The following is a 26,476-nucleotide window of genomic DNA, read 5'->3' on the forward strand; positions in this document are numbered from 1 at the left end:
GAGACTTGGACTCTAGCCCTCTGTGGCTGTCTTAATTTCTTCTTTCCAGACAAGCAGGGCAAGGGGGCGTTGGGAGCAAGGCCATACCTGAGGATCAGGGTGATGATGTGGTGCAAGCACAGGAATGCACACAGCTCAGCAGGGCAGACAGACTTTATTAGTGATACCAGTACAGGGGAGGTGCCCACAGGGCAGGGGGGAGGAGACCCATGCTGGTCCAGTCCCCTCCTCCTCCTGCCCCTGCTAGACCCTATGAAGATGGGGCATGGCCTGGACCAGTCCCTCCTGCTCCACCTGAAGCACGTGGAGATGGAGAGCCTGGGGCTGGCCTTGCTTCCTGCTTCTCTTGTCAATCCAGTGTTGCCAGTTCCTCACAGGCATTAGATCACTCCCTCCCCAGCTCCTAGGCAGGGAACCCCAGCTACTGAGGAGGGGCAGCTTTGGAGGCCCTGAAACCTGGGAATGGCCTCTAGAGCCCCTCCCTGCCCCATACCTTGAGTTCCCTGGAGCCCGACGCAAGCAGGTAGGAGGACAAGGGGGTTTCTTCAGGGGGTATGGGCCCCCAGCCGTTTGGGCTTGAGGGAGCCCCAGAGCGACTGAACGCCCCTGCGGACAGTCCACCCTACACGCCTGGCAACAGACTCAGCTGGGGGTGCTGGGAGGCAGGAGGTGGAGGCCTGGGAGCGGGCATCCAGACACTTCTGGTAGCGGAGCTGCAGAGAGGCAGGTGGGGCAGTCACTCTCTGGCCTGCCCCACGTGGGATGGGTGCCACCCCACCACCCTACTCACTTACCATGCATGCAGCCTGCACCGCCTCTGAGAGACTGGCAGCATTGGGCTCGCACCAGAACATGTGGCAGCAGAAGGAGGCTGGGCCAGCAGCCATGATGAATGCAAATGTGTGGACATCTCTGCCCACAGCCAGGAAGGAGAGGAAACGCACACGACACTCCCCCAGCACTGCCTCCGTCTGGAGAGAGGGAGCGCAGTTAGAATGGGGTGCCCCAACCCTCTGTGTTCTACTGGGGCATGCCCATCTTACCTGAAGCTCCTCCCCATCCCTTGTCACCCCTCCACAGCAGGGCATAGTCATGTCTTCTACCCCAGCTCTTTACCTGCTGGTGCAAGATGGTGAGGGTAGCAGGGGCCACACTGACATGACTTGGTGTCCACTGCTCACGGCTACTGGAAGACAGAACTGACTCCAGGGCCCCATTAATCACGTCTACCCCTAGAAGATATGTACAACAAACATGGTACCACTGGGGGTAGGGAGAGGACACCCCAGCTCTATCCTAGACCTTCTAGCTTTGCTCAGTCAAGCCCAAGGCCTTACACCATCTCCACTTTACCAGCCTATGGCCCTGAGGATGATACCGTCTCCGTGTCCCTTCCTTGGAGCTCTCCTTGGCTTCAGTGACTTGGAACTCTCCTGGTTTCTTCCATCTTGAATCCTATGTTTGGTTTTCTTCGCTGGCTCTGCCTCTTCCTCCTAAACTGACTGACTCCCAAAGCTCTGACCTCCCCATGTCTGCTCTCTCAGCAGTTATCCACATTCAGACATTTTACTGCTTCGCCTCCACAGCACTGACTCCCAGGTCAGCCTTCACAGGCCAGTCCTCTCCCAAGACCCAGTCTTTTTTTTTTTTAAGATACATTTAATAAGTATTTGTTCTATGTCACAATGTACTGTCATTTAAATGTATTATATCATTCACACCTCACAACAATTTCACAATAGATTCTTTCATAACCATTTTACAGATAAAGAAACTAGGTCACACCAAGGAATGGGGATCTGAACTCAGGCAGTCTGATCCCAGAGTCTGTGTTCTTAGTTCTGCCTTCTCTATATTCCTAGTTTGCAGAATTGAATTGTGTCCCCCTCCAAAATATGTGTCACTTTGACTAGGCCATGAATCCCAGAATTGTGTGACTGTCCAACATTTTGTCATCTGATGTGATCCTACCTCTTTTTACGATGTTAATGAGGCAAGATCAGAAGCAGTTATGTTAATAAGGCAGGACTTAATCTAAAGGATTAAACTGAGTCTCAAAACCAATCCCTTTTGAGATATAAAAGGAGCAGAGAGACATGGGGACCTCATACCACCAAGAAAGTAGTGCCAGGAGCAGACCACATCCTTTGGACAGGGTACCTGCACTGAGAAGCTCCTACACCAGGGGAAGATTGATGACAAGGAAGTTCCCTCAGAACCAAAAGAAAGAGAGAGCCTTCCCCTGGAGCTAGCACCCTGAATTTGGACTTCTAGCCTCCTAGACTGTGAGAGAATAAATTTCTCTTTGTTAAAGCCATCCACTTGTGGTATTTCTGTTATAGCAGCACTAGATGACTAAGACACAAAACTAAAAGTACTGTCAAAATCGTAGTTCCACTCAAGAATTTCAAAGGCTAAAGAACCCAAGTTTCGTAACTTGTAGGTCAACCAACTTTCTCTTATCACACAAAGCCCCCTCTACCTCAAACTGTTGTTAAACATTTGCACTTGTATATCCCAGTTTCATTCTATATGCAGCAGAGAACAAAGGCACAGGTGGCAGAGGCCTGGATTCTAGTCCCTGCTCTACTCATGAGCTGGCTGTGTGATCTACGGCTTCTTCCACTTTGAGACAAAGGGGTTAGAGTGAACAATGCCAGTGCGAAAAGCGCACATCTCTCTGGGCCACTCCCAGGCTCTCTGCCCCTTTGAGTGCCTTTGAGCTCCACTAGGAGCAGACCAGGGTGGACCCTCCATGGGCAAGAGACAAAGCAGAGGACCAACGTCTTCCTCGAAAGTCCTACTCTGTCTTGGCCTTGCTCATCTTATCTCTGGCTGGATCAAGGCCAAACTCCTCTCCTAAGCATGCAAGTCCTCCAAAAGGTGGCCTCATCTGAGCTGTCAGGCCTCATATTTTACTGCTCCATGTGCTTCAGATGATTTATGTAGCATTGATTAGCATTTAATCTTGGCAAATACTCTGTGAGGCAGATGGGGAATACAAAGCAACAGAAGAGATGCCCTCAGGGGACAGACTGTAACTGAGGGGAAAGCCTATGTCTGGGGTGCCCTTTCCCTTTTGACTGCCTGAGAAACTCCCCATTCTTAGCCTTCAGGACTCCATCTAAGCCCCACCTGGGAGGCTTTCCCTGCTGCAGAGTAAGGGAGGACAACAACCTCTGGGACAACTTTCATTGCAACAACTTGTCACTGCTGGAAAATCTTCTGCCACAGCGGGCTATGGCAATCTCAATGACAGTATTATGAATGCAAATGTGTCCCCTCAAAATATGGGTTGAAATCCTAACCCCTATACCTGTGGATGTAATCCCATTTGGGAACAGAGTTTCTTTGTTATGTCAGTATAAAGGCCATGTCAGTACAGGGTTTGTCTTAAACCTAATGACTTTTGAGATATAAAAAGAACAGATTAGACACAGAGAAGGAAGCACAGATGGGAGAAAGATAGATGCCACGTGGAGATCACCAAGGAACTGAGGGATGTTGGGGCTAAGAAGCTGAAACAAGGATTTTCCCCGGGAGTGGAAAGAGTGAGCCTTCCACTACAGCCAATGCTCTGAATGCAGGCTTCTAGCCACCTAAACTGTGAGAAAATAAATTTCTGTTCTTAACAGCAACCACTTGTGGTATTTCTGTTACAGCAGCACTAGGAAACTCAGACAGACAGAGGGCAAGTTGAATTCTTCTCTTTCCTCTATCCTAGCACAGGGTTTACCTGCTGAAGGAATTCCATAGGCATAAGCAAATCACCCTCAAGGCAGCATGGGCAGATGCACCCAAACTGGTAGAACCAAGTAACACATAAGTCCCCAGAAGGGTGATGATGCAGACAGAAGTGGGTGGGACAGGTCAGACTGCACAGGGCCACAAAAGCCAGGTGGACAGGTGTGAGATTTAGGGCATTTAGGCCAGGGCAATGGGGAATCTCAAAGTTCATGAGTATGGGAGGGACATCAAAGTCAAACTGCGTAATCACAGAGAGGGATATGGGCCTGGAGCCTGGCCTTGGAGTCTTGGAGGATCTGCTTGGGGGAGAGGGGGTGGGGAAGAGGAGAGAAGCAATGCACACATCTGACTCTGGAAGAAAGCAGCCGGCGGCGGGGGGGGGGGGGGGGGCAGGGGGGGCGGAGGTTATCAGATTTGGTAACAACTCAGGATGCAACCTAATCCCTGACCCTCAGCTCCACACTCCCTTTATCCTACTGTGCATTTGTCATGGATTGAATTATGTCCCCCCAAAAATGCGTATCAATTTGACTAGGCTATGATTCCCCATAGTATTGTGTGGTTGTCCTCCATTTTATGATTGTAATTTTATGTTAAAGAGGATTAGGGTGGGATTGTAACACCCTTACCCAGTCACATTCCTGAACCAACAGTAAAGGGAGTTTCCCTGGGGTGGGGCCTGTACCACCTTTTATCTCTCAAGAGATAAAAAGGAAAGGGAAGCAAGCAGAGAGCTGGGGACCTCACACCACCAAGAAAGCAGCACCTAGAGCAGAGTGTGTCCTTTGGACCCAGGGCCCCTGTGCCCGAGAAGTTCCTCGACCAGGGAAGAGTGAGGACAAGGACCTTCCTCCAGAGTCCACAGAGAGAGAAAGACTTCCCCTGGAGCTGACACCCTGAATTTGGACTTTTAGCCTACTTTACTGTGAGGAAATAAATTTCTCTTTGTTAAAGGCAACCACTTGTGGTATTTCTGTTATAGCAGCACAAGATAACTAAGACAACATAGTTTTTTCATAGCACTTGTTGCCTTCAAGCAGTCCTTGGTTTGTGCAAACTGTTAATGTGCTCAGCCACTAACTGAAAGGTACCTCAGAAGAAAGGCTTGGTGATCTATTTCTGAAAAATCAATCATTTAAAACCCTATGGATCACTTTTATGAACTTACATGAATAGGTAAATATACAGAAACTAATATTCATTAGCAGTTACCAGGGGTAGGGTAAGGCAGAGGGGAGGGAGAAGTACTTCCAAGGTAGTAGTTACTTTTTGTTCATAGAAATGGGAAGATGGCACTGAATATGGGTGAAGTTTACACAGCATAACTGATGTAAATGATGTCAATAAGCTGTACACAGGGAAAAAGGATGAACAGGTAAATGCTAGGTTGTGTATAGTTTTGCAACAATAACAACAACCAAAAAAAGAGGGGGGCACAAATTCTGATACTAATTAGACATCACCAATCACCTCATGGGATTAGTGCTCTTGGTTTGAGGTTTAGACCATGGTCTCATGGGACAATCCAGTCAGCTGTCATAATATAGTTTTTAAAGTTTATGTTCTACCTCCCAGTATGGTGAGTTGTGTCTGAGGTCTTAAAAGCTTATGAGTGGCCACCTAAGATACAATTATTTGTCTTCAATCATCTGGAACAAAAGAGAAAGAAGGAAACCCAAGAATCAGAGAAAGAACTGGACTACAAAACAAATTATCTACATGAACCACTGCCTCCTCCACCTTGAGATCAGAAGAACTAGATGGTGCCTGGCTAACACTATAGAACGTTCTGATCGGGAACACAGTAGATGAATCCTGATAAAAAGGGAGAAAAATGTAGAAGAGAACTTCAAATTCTTAAAGAATCCAGATTTACCGTACCTATTGAGGCTGGAGGAGTACCCGAGACTATGGCCCTGAGTTCTCTTCAAACCTTGAACTGGAACTATGCCCTGAAGTCACCTTTAAACTAAGTAACATTTTAGCCAAAGAGTAAAGATTGTCACTGTTGAGTCCTGTGTTTAAAAAAAAAAAAGTTATCTCTATAAGACCAGGAAACCCTGGTGGCATAGTAGTTAACAGCTACAGCTGCTAATCAAAAGGTCGGCAGTTCGAATCCACCAGGCACTCCTTGGAAACTCTATAGGCCAGTTCTACTCTGTCCTATAAGGTCACTATGAGTCGGAATCAACTCGACGGCAATGGGTTTAGTTTTTCTTGTTTTATTTTACTATGTAAGATCAAAACGTCAACAACTATTTTAAAGCATAGATGAGAAGGCTGAGGGGCAGGGAGAATAAGTAAATGGAAGTGAAACAACTAGAACAGAAATAACAAGAATGATGACATGATGTAAAGGCTGTAACCAATATACTGATCATTATGTCTAGAAACTTTGGAATAAGAGTTGGTATTGGTTTGGTTGTGTATATTTTCACCAAAAATAAAATTAAATAAATTTAAAAAAGAAAACCCTATGGAGTGCAGTTCTACTCTGGCATATATGTGGTAGCCATGAGTCGGAACCAACTTGACAGCAACTGGTTGTTGCCTTCAAACATACTGTGCAGCTTGTTTATTTTATTGGTAGAGTGTAAGCTCCTTGAAGGCAGGGGGTCTTTGTCAGTTTTGTTCATTAATGTATCCCAAGAACCTAGGACAGTGCCTGGCACAAATCAGGCACCTAACCATCATTTATTCATTTAATCATGGATATTGTTTTTTGACAGCAGCTTCAGGAGGGGCCGATGTTAAACTCCTGGAGGTAAAAGAGGGAGCATAAGAGAAAACAAAAAGCGAGTTTAGAGGCCACTAGTCTGAAAGCTCTGCCTTAAACAAAGCAGACCCAGAGAGCTGATGGGCAGCAGAGGGCAACCGAAGGTCACAGACAGTTGATTAAGCACAGTAAGGACCTGTGTAAGGTGGCAGATGAAAAGGAGCAGATATGAGAGTGGGGGTTAGGAGTTGAGGGTAGGAAAGAGGAGGAAACAGGGAGCAAAGATGAGGGGTCAGCTAAATCTCCTGAGCATGCTCTTCTCATCTCCAGCTCCAAGTCTTTGGCAACGACATTGAATCTAACCGGAATACCCACTCCTCTGCAAATCTAAGTCTTCCTTCAAAATTCCAGTTCAATCCCTACCTTTCCTAAAAAGGGTTCCCTCAATGAATGTGTTGGTCATTAAAGACAGCAGGGTTTGAGGCAAGTCTGTGTAATTTGAGGCAAGTCTCATTCGTTCATTTGCTTGTCATTCACCAAACATTTACTGAGGTCTTCCTAAGTGTCTTTTGACATGATGCCGGGCCACTTCTTGAAGCACTCTTTCCTTCCTCTGACCTCTTTGCAGCTGTTCCCACTATTCTTTGTGGTTTTATCCTCTTTCACTCATCCATTAAATGTTGGAGAGCCTCAAGGCTAGGCTTAGCCTTATTTCCCATCTCGCTTCGGGCTGCACACTTTTCCAGGTCAATCTACTCCACGCTCCTCGCTTTGATTACCTCTATAATCCACTGATGTCCACATTTGTATCTCCAGCTCAGACCTCTCCTCTCAGCTTCAGACCTGTGAATACAGCTACCAACTTGACTTCATCACTCAGTGATCCCAAAGGCACCTCAAACTCAGCATGTCCAAAATTGAGCTCCTAAACTCCACACCAAAACTGGCTTCTTCCAGTGTTTGCTACCTTTAGAGAACAGCACCACTAACAGCGACTAATAGTTACTGACAAACAGTCACTTTGTTAGTGACTAATAGTTTTTTTGTTTGTTTGTTTGTTTTTTAATAGTTACTAAACAGTAAGTTCCGAAAGCTAGGAACCGAGAAATCATCCTTAAGGACTCTGTCCTGCAACCCACGCTCAATCACTGAGGCCTGTTCACTTTAATCACCTAAACATCTCCTGAATCCACACTCCTCTTCAGCTCCACTGCAGTCCAAGATATTCTCATTATTGGCCATGACTACTGCAAGACTCTCCTAACAGAGCTCCTCATATCCGCCTCTGCCCGCGTAACATCTTTCTCCACACTATAGTCAGAATGTGCTTTACAAAACACAAATCTGACTGTGTCAAGCCCACTGCTCAAAACCCTTAGATAACCCCTCGCTTCTCTCAGAATGAAGACCAAATTCATTAACGTGGCCTACGAGGTCCTGCATGGTCTGCCCAGCTCTCAGCCTCACCTTGCACCCCTGGCTTTGTCTCAATGCCTCCAAAGTACCAAAGTACCTCCCAAAGTGAGTTTAGAGGCCACTAGTCTGAAAGCTCTGCCTTAAACAAAGCAGACCCAGAGAGCTGCTGGGCAGCAGAGGGGCAACCGAAGGTCACAGTTGATTTAGCCTGTGTAAGGTGGCAGATGAAAAGGAGCAGATATGAGAGTTGGGGGTTAGGAGTTGAGGGTAGGAAAGAGGAGGAAACAGGAGTAAAGATGAGGGGTCAGCTAAATCTCCTGAGCATGCTGTTCTCATCTCCAGCTCCAAGTCTCCCACTACAGGCTCTCACACATACTATTCGCTCTGCCTGGAACGCTTTTTCCCTCCCCTCCCCCTACCTCCATCCCACTTTGCTGCATTAGCTCCTACTTGTTGACTGAGCTTAGTTCAATGTCACTTTCTCAGGGAAGCCTTTTCAGATCGCCATTCTAGATGAAGCTTATCTGTTACAGAGTTTCATAGCATCTTGCTACTTTCTTTCGATGAATAATTCAATTTATAATCACACTTATTTCTGTGATTATTTAATTAATGCCTGTTTTTTCTACTAGCCTATAACTTCGGTGAAAGCAAGACTGTGGCCATTGTTCTCCCAGTGCCTAGTACAGAGCCTGACACATTCAGAGACATTTGTTAAGTGAATGAACAAATAAACAACAGGTACTTTACTACGATAGCACTGGAAATGTAAAAGTGAACAAGATAGTCTCTGCCCTTACTTCATTATCTATAAAACAGGTATTATCATAAGCCCACACTCATAGGATCATCAAGAAATTAAATTATATATAAGTCAGTACTTTACAAACAATAAAGTACATGGCAATTACTTTCATTGCTTCTCTCTCTAGATGCTCAAAGCCCACAGTTGGTGCTGTAATACAGAACCCAGCTCCAAGCAGCTCTGGTGTTTCCAATTATCTAAGACCTGCCTTCCAACCTGCCCAAAGCTTTACTGGTGGATGCAAGAGTGGGGTCTCCCCATGTGCCCAGTTCAGCACCAGCCACATGGTAAACACTCTGTGAAGGCTCCCTGGCTCCCTCCCGCCCCCACCCGCCCATGCTATAGGTAGGACATAGAGTGCAGCTGGGGCAGAGGTCCAGAGTGGGGGAATGTACTTTTACTTTGAAGTGCCTGGAGACACCAAGCATGAGGAAAGTCTGCTAGGAGAGGCACTGGAGGGCAGAGGGTAAGGATAGAGCTTTGGAAGCAAGGTGACAGACACACATACCAACAGGTTTAGCAACTGGCACATTTCCCAGGTAATAGACTTGGAACTTTTGTACCAGCTCATTCTTAGGTGCTGGGAATTCCACTGTGGGAAAGAAGAGAAGGGTCAATTGTGGTGGCAGAGCTTGCTCACTTCTAGTCCCCACCACCAGGGCATGAGCCCGTAAGCCAGACATTCTCCCAGCCAAAGCCCTACCTCCATCCCTCCACCCTGCCTCCCTTTAACTGAAGTCCCTCCACTTATTTGATAGAGTATTCTCTCTCCATATGTTTATTTTTCTATCATGTCTGTCCAGTAGCTCCTGCTTCCTCTTGCCCCCTCCCCCACCTTTGCCACCTGAACTGGACCTGGTGGGGCTGACACACTAACCTTGGAAAGGGACGTCCACCAGTTTAGAATGATCCAGGGAGAGTCCATTGACCAAGCAGCGGGCATTGCGCCGTTCAGCCATAATCTGAGGAAGGAAGGTATGAAGGGAAGGAGCAAGGGAGGGTCTGTTAGAGCTTCATAGCCTTGGTGGCCCCCATTCCCCCTCAGTGACTCCACCCACACCCTTGTAGAGCATAGGGGGCAGAGATTCCAGGGAGAGGAGGGGGCCGTGCCTTAGAGCAGATTTCATGCAGGCTGGTGGCGATGTTCTTGGCAGGGGCCTCACAGCGAAACACGTGGCACTTGAGCATCTGGGTCAGCTTATCCCGAGCTACGTAGGCAAAGTCCCTGTTGAGGGGAAGGTAGCCTCAGTGTCTCCCAGCACCATTCGGTGCTGAGTCCTGTCCCAAGCTGCCTGCATCCTCCCTGTCCATCACAGCTCCTCCAGGGCTCCCGCCCTTGGGGGTGCTCTGTGGGTGCTGGCTTCTTGCTGGAGGGTAGACAGGCAAGTATGCAAGGGAGAGGGGAATGGGCGAGCACAGCGGGCAGAAAGGGGCAGAACAGGGGAACTTGGGGGGTTGGCGGCTTCTTGTCCAGGTGTGGGAGGAGGCAAGGTCAAAGCAAATAGGCATAGTACCTCTCTCTGGGTCCGGCAGCACAAGAGAGGCAGAGAACAGAGTTAGAAAGGAGGCCCCGCTCTGACTGCTAGCTGAGCCCCCACCCTCAGCTCCCAGGCCCAGCTCCCACCTTCCGCTGTCCCGCCCGACGCCCCACACGCGGATGCTGACGATGGGCTGGGCGTGCAGCAGTGCCTGGCTCTGTGGCTCCACCAGCTTTAGCGTCTCATCCTCCAGCTGCAGTAGGAGATCCTTTCCCTACAGGCCCAGGAAGCAGGCACTCAGTGGTGCCCTAGCTGTGAAGGTGGCTGCTTCCTGCCACCTCCAGCTCAGGGTCAGTTAGCCATAGCTCTGGAGCCCTTGGTTTGGTGGCAGACCACCCACCCTTCAGGCCTTGCTCTGGATGAAGTCACACCTGCCATTTTTCAAATGGCTCCTTTCAACATCCCTATTGCCGTTAGGCAACCATCTCCAGGACCCCCACTGGGAGACACACACCATTTCACAGGGCTGTCACTTGGGATGGGTCAGACCCCCCTCCCCACCCCCAGTTCTCACTCCTGGGCAGGTCAGATCAGATCTCCCACCTCTCACATTCCCTTCACTTCTCTCACTGCACCCCCACCCCCCACTGGCCTCAGGTTCTCACCTCCCCCCAGCCCCCAGACATGGGGTCGTGCAGATTGTTTTTGTGGTAGGAGAGCTGACGGATACAATTGTTGACTGCCACACTGCTGCGTCCAGGGGCCAGCTCCTCCTCGGTCATCTCCACCCAGCCCAGGGAGCGCACAGCAAAACACTGCCAAACACAGAAGAGGGGGCTGAGGTCAAGGGGCTAAGCTAAGACTGCAGGAGCCTTGAGCAGAGGCCTCTGGTTTGTGCTGAGAGCAGAGGAGTTCTGACTCAGAATGTGGTGGGGGGTGGGAGTCTGAGCTAAGACTGAAGAGCTCCAAAGCAGGACATAGTTGCTGGGGTTGGGGAGGAGGGTAGGGTGGTCTGAAAGGAAACCCCTACTAGTTCAAAGGGCGATCTGAGGCAAGCCTGGAAGGCCACTGGGCTGGTGTCTCCAGCTGGGACACAGGAGTCTGTTCTGAGACTGGAAGAGCCCTTAACTCAGGAGCTAGGAGCTGTACTGAGACCAGAAATGCCCCCAGAACACAATACGACATGAGGGGCTTTCCTCCACATGAAGAAGCCAGCCCCAGCCTGGGAAATGGGGGCTAATCTTGAACAAACCTTGATCCCTGGGTTGGCATTCCGTGGGAGCAGCTTCTCCTCTTCTTGGGGCAACGGCTCTGGGCTGCAGGCAGATGGTAACACTTGGCACAGGGTCCTCAAACATGGAGCTGTCCCACAGGGTCCCTTCTGGATAGATCTTTTCCACTGCCAGCCCACTGCATCCGGTGCCTTTCCACTCACCTGAGGCTCTGAGCCGGGAAGGCCAATGTCCCCTCCTCAGGGTCCTTCAGTCCTAACTCCATAGGGGCCTCTTCACTGGGTTCATCCTTGGGAAGGGGAGTGAGGAATCAGGACCAAACTGATGCCCTCTCTCCAGCTCCCCCCATCATGAAGCAGGACCCTCACCCACCTTCCAAAACTCTCCATCCTCAAACCCTTCTCCATGGGCAAAGCCTGTCCAGGTGAGCTAGGAGGAGAAAAGGGAGCAGTCAGCGGGTGGCTCATCCTGCTCCAGCAGCACGCATCCCCTCTCTGCCCTGGTCCAAAGCCAACACGCCCATGAGCCTCACCTGGGACTCCTCTCGGGGGCTGCTCCCCTGTGATGGGGAGGCCCGGCCTGGGGGCTCCCACTGGGTGGTCCCTGTTGGGATGTGCCAGTAGTAGGTCCCTGAGGTGTCCTGGACCCTCATCCATCCAGCTGGCAGGTCGGAATCCGTCTCGAAGGCGTTGGGGTTCCAGAAGGAATCTGCCAGGTGGAGGGCTTGGTGAGGGTCTGCCTACCCAACAAGCAGAGGCAGTGCGGCACTTATACACAGTCCCTCCCTTGAAACCCACGGCTGAGAAGAAGGGGTGGCAGAAGGGCTACCGCGCAATACGGTTCCTGCTTTCTCCTAGAGCCTACATTCTGAAGTCACAACATAGGGGGCTACCAGCAGAGGACATGGCTCCAGTCTCCTCCTGGGCCCTGCCCCTGGCTAGTACAGCCATATGGAGGGAAGGAAGTAAAGTTTGAAGGGAGAGGGGGAAGCTGGATAACCCCAATTAACCTCCTCTCATACATATCCATATTCCAGGGTACATGAAGGGGCACACACTCATCAGCTCCTGCACACATACATGTGCACACAGACATACAATGTATACAAGGCACTGCCACACACCTGTGCAAACACCACACAGACAATGCCAGCACAGATGACAGATACCACATACAGGTGCACACCTGTGTACATAGACACATAAACATCAACTCAAGTCACATATTAATGCAAACCTTGTACTCAGAGGTGTGCACACACACAGCTATATACTACAACCCTGCCACACTTGTGTGTAGGTGCCACACCCCCAATGACCCCCAACACATGTGTGGATACATGTGACACACATTCTGACACACAATATACACCAATCCCTGCCCCACGTGTGCAGACACCATAGATACTTCAAAACCTTGCCACACACAGATGCAGGCAAACATTTCATGTGCATACATGCGTACCACACACCTGTAGCATATGCCCCTCCTCCTCGGCAGAGCCACACCATTCCATCCCTCAGTGGATGCCTCCTCCCACCTCCTTGCTCTCCCAGTCAGCCCCGCCCCACATGCCCAGCCCCATGCTGCCCCTCACCTGGGCTGCTGTCCTGAAGGATGATAGCCAGGAAAAAGTCCTGGGAGAACATGGTGCTCATTCCCGGCCCCTCCTGCCTCTACCTTCCCTCCTCAGAGCCCCTCCAGCCCAGCCAGCTGGGCTCACAGCCTGGTGCTGGGCTGCAGGGAAAAGCTCATCCCACCCCCTTCTCACCAGGGCAGAGCGTCTGCCAGGCAAGATCCTCCCCCGCCTAGAGCTCATAGGGAGGGGCCAGGACCACCGTGCTAGGGGGCCTCCATGGGGTCAGGATGGTGGGGAGAAGGGGGCTCATGAGGCCCTGGCCCTTTCTGCTCACATCCCTTCTTCCTAACCCTGCCCCCCCATCCTGAATCCCCATCCCACCCCCCAGTGGTCACCTCAGTGCCTTAGTCAAGCCCAGTCTCACAGATACCTGGAGGCTCAGTCCCTTAGGAACACCCCAGCCACATGGGGCCCTGCAGAGCTTATAGCTCTCAGCATAAACAGGGTGTGGCTTCAAATCCCCTAGGGATGCCTCTCCTGCCCAGAACCTGCCCAGCAGTTGGAGCCTAAGGGTGGCCTTGAGGGCCTGGGACCCAGGAAGCCTGAGGCTGGGCTTGGGGTTCCACCCCACCAGCCCCCCTCACCTGCCAGGCCCAGCTAGGCTGCAGCGTCTCCTCGGCAACCGCAGCACCAGGACTGGCTGGGAGCGCCCAGACTGCTGACGTGCTTCCCGTTACCAGGGAAACCAGGAATCCTGACTGGTCCAAGAGGCAGCACTGAGGGACAGGCAGTCCCAAGATCCAAGCTGCCGGGCAACCAGGCACAGCAGGGGAAGGCTAGGGCGTGGTTACACTGAGGTGACTGCACACCAGGTGTGAGAGTTATTCCGGCAAGGTGCCTCACTATGCTCAGCTTCGAAGTGAGGGTGGGCCCACAGTCAGTGACGGAGGGGCTCTTCTTGCACATCTGGCCTCCTAGACAGCCATCCTCACCTCTCTCCCACCCCTAACCTCAGGCCCTAGGGAATAGGGTGCCCGGTGGGCACCTGACACTTGATGGAGCCTCAGAGAATACCTGCTGTCTCCAGAGACCCTTTATCTCCTTCAGGGCTTTCCTTCTAAAACCTTCCAGGAACACCGCCAGCCAGGGCCTCCATGTCCTCCACAGCCACACCCGTCCTCTTGAGCGGATGTATACTTCAGCAATCCCTGAGTTCCCATTTCTGGAATCTGGGGACCAACTCACCGTCTCTGAACTGAGTCACACACACCAATCCCATCTGCCATCCCTGCCAGCCTGTACCTTCCTGTTTCAAAGAGCTTCATCCTTCTGATCTGTCCTGGAGGGGCAGCTTCTCCCCCTTGACCATATGGGAGGCCCTTCTGGAGCCTGGCACATCTCCCTCCAAGCATGGCCCCAGGGGCCTTTGCTTCCACATATATGCATTTATTCAGGAATGCACAAATTCACTCTTGCATGGATTCATTTGGGCACTCACGTATGAATTCAAACCTTCATTTATCATTCATTCATTCACCCATCCACCCAAGCATGCCTTAATAGCTAGGCCAGGTGGACTCATGTGCTCAGGAATCAGTGATTCACTTAACGCTCTCCCCTTCTCTCCACCCCCATGTCATCCAGGCTACTATTATTTTTTACCTGGATCACTCAAACAGCCTCCTAACTGATCTCCTTGCTTCCTGTCTAGTGTCTTCCAATCTGGGCTGCATACTGCAGCCTGAATGATTCTTCCAAAATGCTGAGCTGACCAAGTTACTCTCCAGTTTAATACTCTTAATTGTTTTCTCATTGTCGTTAGGATAAAGTCCAAATTGCTCCACAGGGTTTATGTGCTGTTAGGGGCCCCTAACTATCAGCCTGACAGCCTTTATTTCTGACCACTCCACTCCCTTTCTCTCTCCCTCTCTCTCTGCCTGGGATATGCACCTCCTCCTCTCTCAGTCCAGCCTCCTTCTCTCCGTCTTTGCCAGCTATTTCCCATGCCTTCTTCAGGCATCAGTGGAAAGATCACTTCTCCAAACTCCTCCCCTCTCCGCACACACAGGCAGGGTTAGGTGTCCCTCTGATGCCTCCCATACTCAGGTGCTCATCATACTGATTATAACCATCTGCTTATTTCCGCCTCCCCGTTAGACTGTGAGCGCCATGAGTAGGAGCACATGTCTCCTGCAGAATGTATCCTCAGCATCTAGGACAAGGCTTGGCACTGAGTATGTACCCAACAGAGATAGTAAAATTTATTCATTCAATCATTTATTCATTCATCATTCATTCATGTGTTCATGCATTTACATATTCAATCAATAACACTGTAGAGATCCCAGGGTGGGGAAGAGAAAATAATTTTTTGCTCATTTCTAGCCCCATTCCTACAGAAGCCCAGGCATGCTCTGTGGCTTTCATGGACATAGAAACACAATCGCAAAAGAATAAGCAGTGACCCAACCTCTTCCCTGGGCCGGCCCCACGACTCTATCCTGTTTTCATCACGTCCGCTAGAGCATGAACCTCGACCATCCTCTTGCCTTTGCTGAGGCCACTGCCCATGCCTAGCACACCTTTCTGGTTCTTCACAGTTTTATCCTTCAACTCCAGAAGGCTCATGGGTGCGGCCACTACAGTGACTGGCCCAGGAGCCACTGAGGCTCTCTGTATTTTGGCCTCTGGGTCACATCCCTTAGCACAGAGGTTGCAAACTGGCAACATGCAGACTGATGCAAGCCTCAGACAGATTTTGTATGGCCTGCACAGTGCTAAAAAAAAAAAAAAAAAAAGTGAATTGCCAACATTTAAAAATTGGGATATTTTACATCAATATCTAGTTTTCAGTTTTCTTTGACAAGTTGTATGAATTGGCTCCACTGAGACTACATTTGCCCCAACCCTATAAACAACCAGAGGCAGTGGAGTAGGGACTGTGCCCTTTACAAGGGGTCAAGGCAATGCCCACCAAAGGCTGCTAACATCACAAAAAGAGAGGCAATCAGACACTATGAAGTGTTCTTGTAAAAACAAAACAAAAGGAAACAAAACCTCAAATATGAATTTGATCAAATCTCTAGAACTAGCCACCAATTTATAGGAAATCCAGGGGAAGAGGAACATGTTAAACATCACCACAGGGAGAGTCTGCAAAAGCCAGACTAGGAAACACTCAGGACAAACAACACGGTTTCTTCAGTTAAAACACACACACGCACACACACAAAAACTGCAAGCAAAAACATAGAGATGGAGGGAGAACTGACAGATCAAAAGAAACTTTAAAAGACTTAACCATGGGGAATGTCTGGACCTATTTATGGGTTAGGACTTATTTGTATCCCGATTCAAACAATCCAAACTCTTTTTAAAGAGGGGAAAAGAAACCTTTTAGAAATGCATGTGTAAGTATTTACAGATGAACGTTATTTGCTTCTAAATAACCTCATTTGGGGCCCAAGGAATGGGTGAGGGTATAGATGCCGCAAGATTAACCGTGTATTGATAATTGTTGAAACTGAGTGATGGGTAAATCAGGTTCATTATTCTATTCTCTCCACTTTTGTTGATGTGTGACAATTTCTGAGTTTTTCTAAAGGGAATGGTGTGCTACCCTAGGCTCATCTGAACTGCATGCTCCTTACAAAGGTTCCAGTTTGGGGTCTGGGTATGGCACCTGCTGCCCAGTGCCAATAAAATTCTTTCCCTAATCTTTACTTACACTCCCATTCCACAAAACTCCAGCGTTGTGGCTACAGCCCATTATCTCTTCCGTTAGCTCTGTCTGCATCTCTAGGTGATATCAGCAAATGTGGAGAACCGATTTATTTAAATGGGGTAAGTTTAATGATCAAACCTTGGATCTTAATACCTTTTTTTTTAATCCCAAAGAAGCATATGTTTATTCTTCCCTTGTTTCCTAACTTTTAGTTATTCCTGACAAAACAGTATCCTTGCAATGCCCAGCACAATGCTCTGTCCTGGGTATGCAGATCATATGTGGTCCTTGGGTCCCACAGCCGTGGTACAACAACCCCGGTCTTTCTAAACAGGGCTCACAGTGGGGAGACGCCGGCTGCTCCCTGCAGACCTGGCCTGTTAGAACAGGACAGAGATTGCCCCAAGTGCATCTCAGTTCATCATGCTGTATGCACTGGTGGCAGCGAAATGTGGGCTCAAGAGCTCAGGCTCTGGACTCGGATCTGGTTTAGATCTCAGTTCTACTGTTTACTGACTGTAAGTGACCTTGGGAAAGCTACTAAATCTCTCTGGGTCTCTTTCTTCATCTGTAATGTGGGCATAATAATAGTATTCAACCTCACAGCATTATTGTAAAGATAAATATGATAATCCTGAGCACAGGGCCAGTTACCTGGTAAGTGCCCCATAAACAGAACTACTCCACCATCCATCTGGGTGTTCATTATGGATGGATCTATCAGCTTGTTCAAGCACTCCCTGAATGTGGAACTGTCAGGAAAACCTGGGCCTACCCTGCTGTGGACTGAGGACACAGGCTCAGTGACTCATGGCCAGGCTGGTCGTGGCCTCTGTCTAGAGAGGCCTGACCTTGCCTTCAAGCCCTCCCACATTGCCCCGTCAAGGTCCACAAGGTACCTGTGTCCTCCGGGGAGCCATAGGAGGGGCTGCCCTGGGATAAGGTAGCCCAGCTTGAGTCCTCGTCACTGGCTGCACTATTCCGCATGCCAAACAGGAGGCTGGCACTCTTGCTGTGCTCCCGGGGGCCGTCTGCAAGGGCCTGGGGCCCAGGGGGAACCTCCACACTCTGCAGGGGCTCAGGCAGCCCTGGGGGAGAAGACAAGTCCTCCTCCTCATCATCATCCTCTTCCTCATCATCCTCCTCAGCCTCCCCTGCTGCCTTCTCCTCTCCCTCATCTGGCCCATGCTCTTGGGTGCTGATGATCAGGCCAGGTCCTCGGAGCCCTCTGTTGGCTGCGTTGTGGGCTGAGAGCTCCAGCTCAGAATACAGGTGCATTAGACCTTTGGGGCCCAAGGGTGCTGTCTCAGGCTCCTGGCTGGGCTCTTCCGCCAGGGTCAAGGTCACGTTACGATTCTGGTCGCGGTGGGCTGTGGCAGCCCGCCGGAGCTGGTTCTGGCCCTCCTTTAGCCACTTGGCATTGGCAGGGCCTGGCTCAGGCCCACTACCCTCCCCCATGGTGCTGCGCAGGTCCTTGGGTCCCACAGCTGTGGCATGCAGCTTGGCGTTGAGCAGCTGGTTGTGGGCAGCATGCAGTGGCAGGGGTAGGCTCAGTGCAGGGCCTCCATGGCTGTTGGCGTTAATGGCCGACTGGCTCAGTGACGATGGAACAGACATGGCCTTGGAAGATCCTGTAGGGTGGGGAGGGGAGACCACGTTGAGCCTCTAGGTCAGAACAGCAGCACCCTTGCTTCTGTCCCAGGTCTCCGTCCTGTACCTTCTCATATTGCCACACTCAGCAGGCCAGCAGACACTGCTCTTATCCCACCAGCTAATCTCTCATAAGAATGACTGAGCTCAACTTCTGTCCTAGCACCAGCACCCCATCACAGGCCAGCCCCAGGTCCACAGCCCACCCCATCCTCATTCCTGGTCCTGACCCTGGTGGTATAGTGGTTAAGTGCTGTGGCTGCTAACCAAAAGGCTGGCAGTTCAAATTCACCAGGTGCTCCCTGGAAACCCTATGGGGCAGTTCTACTCTGTCCTATACGGTCACTATGAGTTGGAATCGACTCAACAGCAATGGGTTTGGTTTTTTGATTTGGAGCATCCCGGGGTAGCACAGCCTGTCCGTGCTCTGCCCTCACTCCCACCAGCAGAGCCTCCACACAATGGCTCTCTGTGCACCCCACCCCCAGCTCATCTGGCCCGAGCCTACTGTGCCAGGGACACAGCTGCCGTGGGACTGGCTGATGGGTTCAGGACACTGGACACTGACTGCCCCCTTCCTCTTGCCACACTGCTATCCCGAGCCCTACCACTATGAGTGCCCCAGGCTGTGTTCCAGTCATCATAATTGCTATGTTCCACCAGCCCCCTAGCCCACTGCATACTAGGGACTGTAAGGACAGAGAAGAATGAGCTGCAGACCTAGCCCTCAAGGGCATGGCATTGGGAAGGCAGGTCACAGATGAGAGCCTCCAGCTCCAATCCATGGCTCCTTTGGCCAGTGGAAGCTATGCTTTGGTGGCTGCTTCTATGAAGTATCTCACCTTGGGATCAATTCCTCTCCCAGCCCCTTCAACATCCCCCACCTAGGTCACTGCCAGAGCCTTTGATCTGGACTCTCCAGTCTTTCAGGCCTTTGTCCAAATGTCACTTTCTCAGTAAGGGCTTCCCTGAATACCCTTTTAAAAATTGCAGGCCACCATACTCCATTCTCAGCAATCCCCAACCCTTCAACATCTCCTTATCATAATCTGACAAGCTAATTTATTATTTGCTTTGCTTAATGATTGTCTCCTCACTATAATTTAAGTTCCACGGTGGTGAAGATTTTGTCTTTTGCCCCAGCTCAGTGCAGTATATCCAGTGCCTAGCACCATCCTGACACAAAGCAGGGACTCAATAAACATTTGTTGAATTAATGTGTGAACTGACCCTCTCATCTTCTCCAGGCCCCCTTTCAGCATCTCCTCTGCAAGCTTCAGAAATCACACTTCGGTCATGTTACTGTATCTCAACCACTGGTCATGGTGCTCCAACCAAACTCCACCTGTCCGTCAGGTGAGGGGTCTCCTGCTCTACAACTGCACCCCACCTCTTCTATCCCCCAGGACTCCCTCATTACAAGGCCTTCACTGAGTGCCTTCTTCACAATGATTTGAATCCTACCTCTTCTTCTAGTCCCACTGCTCCAGGGGTCCCCCTCCCAAGACCTCATTCCATACTGTCTACCCTCTCTGAGCTTCCACTGCTCTGCTCAATGTCCTTTCCTGATCCCCACTGGCCCCATCATACAGTTATTTCTCCCTGACCAACCACTACCCGATTCTCTCTCATCCTGACCCCTCTCTGCAGATCCCTTCTTCAGGCCAACCAAAAAAACCAAACAGTTGCCATCAACTCAGTCCCAACTCATGGCAACCCTGTGTGTTGCACAGTAGAACTGCACTCCCTAGTGTTTTCAACGTTGTGACCTTTCAGAAGCAGATCACCAGGCCTTTCTTCCAAAGTGCCTCTGGATGGGTTCAAACCACTAACCTTTTGGTTAGTAGATGAGCACTTAACCATCTGAGTCACCCAGAGGCTCCTCTCCTTCAGATAACCCCTACCATATTATTCCCTCCTTCTCTGATACTCCACTCCAGTTCTCTTCCTACTTGACCCCCCCTCCACACATATACACATACAATCTTCCTTCATTTTTTTTTTCTTTCTGACTACCACTGTATAGTTCTTTCTCCTCAATTTCTTCTCTCAGAATTCCCTAGCTCCCTGTCCCTCCACTTTCTTTCCGTGACTCCCCCCTGCCCCAGTTCTCTCTGCTTCCTCAGTGTAGCTCCTGTACCAAGCACAGGCTGCCAGCAAGGTGTTTTAGGCTGCCCTAAGCACAACTTTGTCAACTTTTCAGTGTATGATCCCAAAACAGAAGCCACAGCTTGCCTTTCTGTTGTTTCTAGCTCCTCAGACCCTACCACAGTGTTAGGCATGCATCTGTGGAATAAATGAAAAAAAAAGTTTCTGTCCATGCGTCTACCCTATGTTTAACTGTTATTCTGCTCAGTGTGGCTCCACCTGGGCAGTGAGAAAATTCGTGGTCACTGGAATAAATAAAGAAAAAAAAGATGACTCTGCCTCTAACAGAACCACAGTAATCCTCCAAAAATAGAAACCAGATTGTATCACTCTCTGGTTCAAAAATTAGATGGCTCACCACCGCCTTTAGGATACGTCTAAGCTCATTAGCAGGACAACCAAGAGTCTCCTTGAGCCATCCCCTATGACTGCTCAAACCTCCTCCCACTCCCTACCTCCTTCACACCTTATACTCCAGCCACAGGAAGTGTGGCGGATTCTGGAACATGTCACACTCTCACAGCTCTGGATCTTTGTTTACACTGCTCCCTCAGCCTGAAATCCTGTCTCTTCTTGTGAAAACTTCTGCTCATGTTTCAGAACTCAGCTCAACAATCACAGCTCCTCAGCAGTAAGTCTTTCCTGCCCAGTCTTCTCTCCCTACCCTCAATGGACTATGCCCTCCTTTGCGTCTCACAATACCCAGTACTGAATGCTATCAAAACATGTGGAACCATGGCTTATTCAACTTTGCATCCCCAGTACTAAGGTAAGTGTGTTGTGTATTTGCCACGTAGTTGATCCTTGGTGTTGAAGGGAGGAAGAGACGACAGGGACAGAGGAAGGGGTAGGAGGAAGCAGGAATTAGGAGGCTTGGAAGTGGCCTGGAATAGACACTAAGAAAGGCTTGTGTGGCCCCATGGGCTGGGGATGGGTACTGAGAATGTTAGGGAGGATGTTGGAGAATGACAAAGGGTCTTGAGAGGGAAGTAAGACAGGACAGGCATTTGGACAGGTGAGGACTGAGATCCTGGATGAGAAGAAGGAGTGCCTTAGCTTAAACTGACATTCTGGCTCAAAGTATGTTCAGCAGTGCTATCTCCACGAGTTGGAGGACACAGAGGACCCCGTGACTCTGCCAGGCTCAGGGAATCATAGGGATGATGAGCCCATCTCTGAAGCAGTGGTGCATGGAGCCAAGTTTCTCAGAAGTCAGACTGGGTCCAACCTTCTTGAGCTACGACCTCAAAAGGGAACATGCACTGTGTGACTGGGACCATGGAGGGCCAGGTAGACTTTAGGGCAGCCTTGCCTACCTGGTTCAAGGCAAGAAAGTATTAGGGGAGGAATGGGGAAATTCAGCTGTGGTAAGTGTAGAAGACTGAGCAGCTAGCCCAAAGCTGAGTGGTCAATATTCGCTCACTTTCTGAGGTCGAAAACATGACCAGATACCCAACTTCTTCAAGAAAGGGCATAACTCAAAGTTTCTCCTCTCACTGTAAGTATCCATACCTGGAGTATTTCAAAGGAATGGAAAAAGCCAAAGGGTTCTGGCTCAAGACAGGGAGCTGGGCAGGGCTACCCCTAGGGCCAGGGCTACAAGGAGTGGTAACAAAGCATGAAGGAGCTGAGAGCAAACACAGGGCTAAGGGGCGAGTCCTGCTCAAAGTCAGGGAGACAGTGAGGGGCTTCTATTCCGACTGTTCATGCTATGCCAGGCACGGTGCTGTGCATGGGGGAGAGTGATGAATGACAAAGAAATGGCTCCTCCCCTGCTGGAACTCCCAATATAGTGGGGAAACCATCACTGATCAAGCCATTACAGTGCAGCGTCATGAGCCTGGCACCTAGTAAATGCTCCTTATTGGTTTAATAAATGATTGGATATTGTAATGGGGAACAACAGGCTCTACAGACACCTGAGACTTAGCCAAGTCCTGCCTGAGGAAGCAAGGTTTAAGCTGAAACTAGAACACAACTCTCCATGGACAGCTCTTTCACCTCCTCCCTCTCAGACAGGACAACCTCCCCTCCTAATTCACAGAGGAAATGGAAACCATCAGTAGGAAACATCCTCAGACAAACAAACTACTTCAGAACCTGTCCTTTTCTTCCCTACTTCCTAAAACCAACCACTTCACCTACAATTTGAATCCTTCCTTTCCTGCTTTTCCAGGAATTTTATATCATTATTTATTTGGAATCCCTGGATGGTCCAAATGGTTGATGCGCTTCACTGCTAACCCAAAGATTGGGGGTTCAAGTCCACCCAGAGGCACCTTGGAAGAAATGCGTGGTGATCCACTTCTAAAAAATCAGCACTGAAAGCCCTAGGGAGCACAGTTCTACTCTGATACACATGAGGTTGCCATGAGTTGGAATTGACCCGACAGCAACTGGTTGTTTGTTTTTCTTTTTGTTGTTGTTTATTTATTGATTTTCTCTTTTATATAATCAACTTCTCAATGGGATTCACTATCTCCCAGTTTAAAAACAAAATCTTTCTTCACCCCACAGCCCTCCAGAGCTACTCTCTGCTTTCTTTTCTCTACACAGGCAAACTTCTTGAAAGAGTTGTCCCTACTCACTGTTCTCATTTCCGCACCTCCCACTGACTCCTCAACCCTTTCCAATCCAGCTTCCACTCCCAACACTGCTCTGTAACAGCCACTACTAAGGTTGACATGGCCCCTGTGTCATGTAATCCAATGGACACTTGAAGTCCTTACACTGGTTGTACTATCTGCAGCATTTGATGCTGTAGACCATTCCCATCACTCCCCCATGGCTTCTACACACTACATCTCCTGGTTTTCTTTCCATATTTCTGGTTAGACTCCTTTGCCTGCTCATCTTCCTCTATGAGCCATTGCATGCTGTAGTCTGTCATGGTGTGTTCTTATGCCCTTTTCTTTTCCTTATCCTATATTTAATAGGTATTCATTCATGCCCACAACTTCAGTTACCATCTATACACTGATGATTTGCAAATTCATGCCTCTATTTTAACCCCTCATCTGGCTCCAGACACGTATATTCAATTTTCTACTCAGCATCTCCACGTGGAGGTCTCAAAGACCCCTTGAGCCACTATACTCAAAGCCACACTCATGTTTCTCATTCCCACCCCCAACTGGTTCTCTTCCATGACCTTCATGAAATGTTATGACCACATATCATGTTGTGCAAATCAGAAGTAGAGGTACCACCCTTGACACTTCCCTTTCCCTCATTCCCCATATTCAATCCATCCCCAAGCACTGGCAATTTTCTGAGAAAAATTTCTGGACTTCATCTATGCTTCACATCTACTACCATCAACATTCTACACCAAGGACAAATACCTTAAGACACAAATCCTTAACATGCCTAAGTCGTCCTGCTAGTCTGGCCCTTGCGTTCCTCTACACTTTGGTCACTCTGCTCTCCAGTCTCACTGCCCTTCTTTCAATTCCTCGAAGCCATCATGCTCTTTCCTTCTACAGGGTGTTTGCACATGATTTTCCTTCTGAGACCTTCTTCCCCTACCCTCTAAGGCTATTTAACTTCTACTCATCCTTTACATCTTAGTTCAAATGTCATGTTCTCAGAGAAGCCTTCCTGCACCCTCTTCCCCTAACCCCAGACCAATTTAGATTCTCCTCTTGTGTATTCTCAAAGAGCCATACACCTTTCCTTCATGGCATTTACTACATTGGTACTTGTACTACGTTCTTATTTGATTACCATCACCGCCACCCCCAGACTGTCAATTCCATAGGGATACAGACCTGGTCTATTTTGCTCATAATTGTATCTTCAGTGTCTAGCACATTGCTTGGCACATATTAGGTCCTCAAAGCATATTTGTTGAATGAATAAATGCTCAGATGCATTTTCTTAAAGGATCACTCTGGGTCCTGTGTTGAGAATAGTTAGGGGACAGTAGGCAAGAGGGTATACTTAGAGCAGTAAAGGAAAAAAAGGATGGTGGCCCAGAATAAGTTTGGTAGCAGTGCGAATGAGGTGAAATAAATGGATTTGAGAAATATTTAGGTAGTGAACACAACAGAACTTGGGGACATCAGATGTGGAGAGTGAGGAAGAGAGGTTAATCTAGAATGTTGCCCCAGGATGCCAGCCTGGGCAACTGATTGGAAAGTGTCCATTTCTGAGATCTGAAGGAAAAGCCAATACAAAAGTAGGGTAGAGATGGAATAGGAAAGATAATTGATTCAGTTTGGGATCTGTAGGTTTGGAATTCCTGTTGGACTTCCAAGGGGATACCAAGAGGACAGTTAGAGATATATGAGCATGGCATTCAGGAAAGAGGGCTGTGTCAGATATATAAAGCTGGGAATCATCAACATATATATGGAATTTGAAGCCTTGGGGATGAATAAAATACCCTGGAAAGTGCATAATGAGAGAAGACAGCTCACCAAGAGCCTCACCAGCATCTAAAGGGAGAAAGGAGGTATCAAATGAGATGGAGAAGGAGCAGACAATGCGGTAGGAGAGAAACCAGGAAAATGATTCAAGAAGAGTGGGTTAGCAGACACCGCTGAATACCACTAAAAGGTAAAACGGGATGATAAGAAAGTATCCATTGGATTTAGCCACACTGAGGTCTCCTGTGACCTTGGTATGTGCAGTTTCAGTGGGTGTCAGGGACAGAAGACTGAGTAGAGTGGTTTTAAGAATGAATGAGAAGTGAGGAAATAAAGGTAGCAAGTGTAGACAGGGTTTTGGCTTTGAAGGGTGGCGTGAGCTAGGACTATAGCCTGAGGGGTTTGGAATACAAGAGACACACAGGCATATTCAAAAATAGGTTTGGAATAGCCTCCGTATTGGCGAGGGGAAAACCCGCTCCTCAAGAGCGCTCCCGTCAGTGCTAGGCCTCCGGCTGAGCTGAGACACAGCCGGCCCCCCAGGGCCCACCCCTCGGTCGCTGAGGGCGACAAAATGCGGCTTGACAGCTCCCGGGCCTGGGACTCTAGCTGGAATTCGTGCGGCCTCCTCCCCACCTCACTCCACATCCCCTTCCCAGCCCTTGACCTCCCCTCCCCCACCCACCGCCCCTCCCTTCGCGTCCCCTATTCGCGTCCCCTATTCTCGCCCCCTATTCATCCCAGAGGGGCAAAAGATAAAGGTCAGGGGAGGGGGCGGTGTGAGGACCAAGGTGGCGTCTGCGAGGGGGGACAGGAGGGCGGTCTGCAGGCACGCGGTGGGAGGGCCGCCTGCGGGTATGGGGCCTGGCCACGGAGCCCGGGCCGCCACGGGGAAGGAGTTGCGGGGCCTGCCTGCTGCTGGGGATCGGGATCTGGCCGCCGGGGCTGGGACCGGGCAGGGGCAGCTCCTACCTGCGCAGCGAGGCCCCAGGCCCAGGTGGCAGAGGCGGCTCAGGCTGCGGGGCTCCGGCTCCGCCGCGGTTTCTCCATCACAACATCCCCCGCCCAGGAGCGCGCGGGCCGCGGGGCCGCGCCCCGAGCGGCGGAGGCGCGCGCGGGGGGAGGGGCGCCATCTTGGGCCGGGCGCGGGAGCACCAGCGCAAACCCTGCCCGGGCGGCTCTTGCTGCAGCTTGCGGGAGGGCGGATGCGCCCCGCTTCGCCCCTTTTAGGGCCCTCGACTCCCAGTGGTCCCCTTAGGCCCAGCCCCCCTCGCCAGCCGACATCCTTCCAACCCGCTCCCCGGGGCCCAGAGCTCTGCCTAGCATTCCCGACCCCTGCCCAGCCTGGCACCGCCTTTCGCGACGATGCCACAGACTCACCGCGCGCGCCCCGCAGGGCCCGGCCCCACGGAGCCACGGACCGGCAAGGCTGCAGCGGGAGCTGCGGTGGTCGAGCCGGGGCCGGGGCCGAGCCAGGAGGGTCTCGGAGGAGGCAGCCTGCTCTGCTCTTGCAGAAACACACCTTGACGTCCTGGTGCGGAGGCAATGAGGACACAGTGTTAGTGATAATAATAAAAAAAAAAAATTAAAAAAAAATTTTTTGTTATGTTA

General features: G+C 50.1%; 1 protein-coding gene across 1 annotated transcript; it reads right to left on the reverse strand.

Moving 5' to 3' along the window:
- APBB1 (amyloid beta precursor protein binding family B member 1) lies at nucleotides 1-25,957 on the reverse strand. The gene is made up of 14 exons (XM_049890217.1): nucleotides 25,838-25,957; nucleotides 17,597-18,328; nucleotides 11,927-12,102; nucleotides 11,767-11,823; nucleotides 11,598-11,683; nucleotides 11,415-11,478; nucleotides 10,828-10,977; nucleotides 10,309-10,436; nucleotides 9,795-9,909; nucleotides 9,562-9,646; nucleotides 9,193-9,276; nucleotides 1,117-1,232; nucleotides 795-971; nucleotides 1-713 (listed from the first exon to the last, which is right to left on the reverse strand). Exons 2-14 carry the CDS (start codon nucleotides 18,312-18,314, stop codon nucleotides 546-548), a joined length of 2,124 nt encoding a protein of 707 aa, XP_049746174.1. The 5' UTR covers nucleotides 18,315-18,328; nucleotides 25,838-25,957; the 3' UTR covers nucleotides 1-545.
- Nucleotides 25,958-26,476: the final 519 nt, after the last annotated feature.

This window comes from Elephas maximus, chromosome 7, assembly GCF_024166365.1.
Source record: "Elephas maximus indicus isolate mEleMax1 chromosome 7, mEleMax1 primary haplotype, whole genome shotgun sequence".
Taxonomy (NCBI): Eukaryota; Metazoa; Chordata; class Mammalia; order Proboscidea; family Elephantidae; genus Elephas; species Elephas maximus.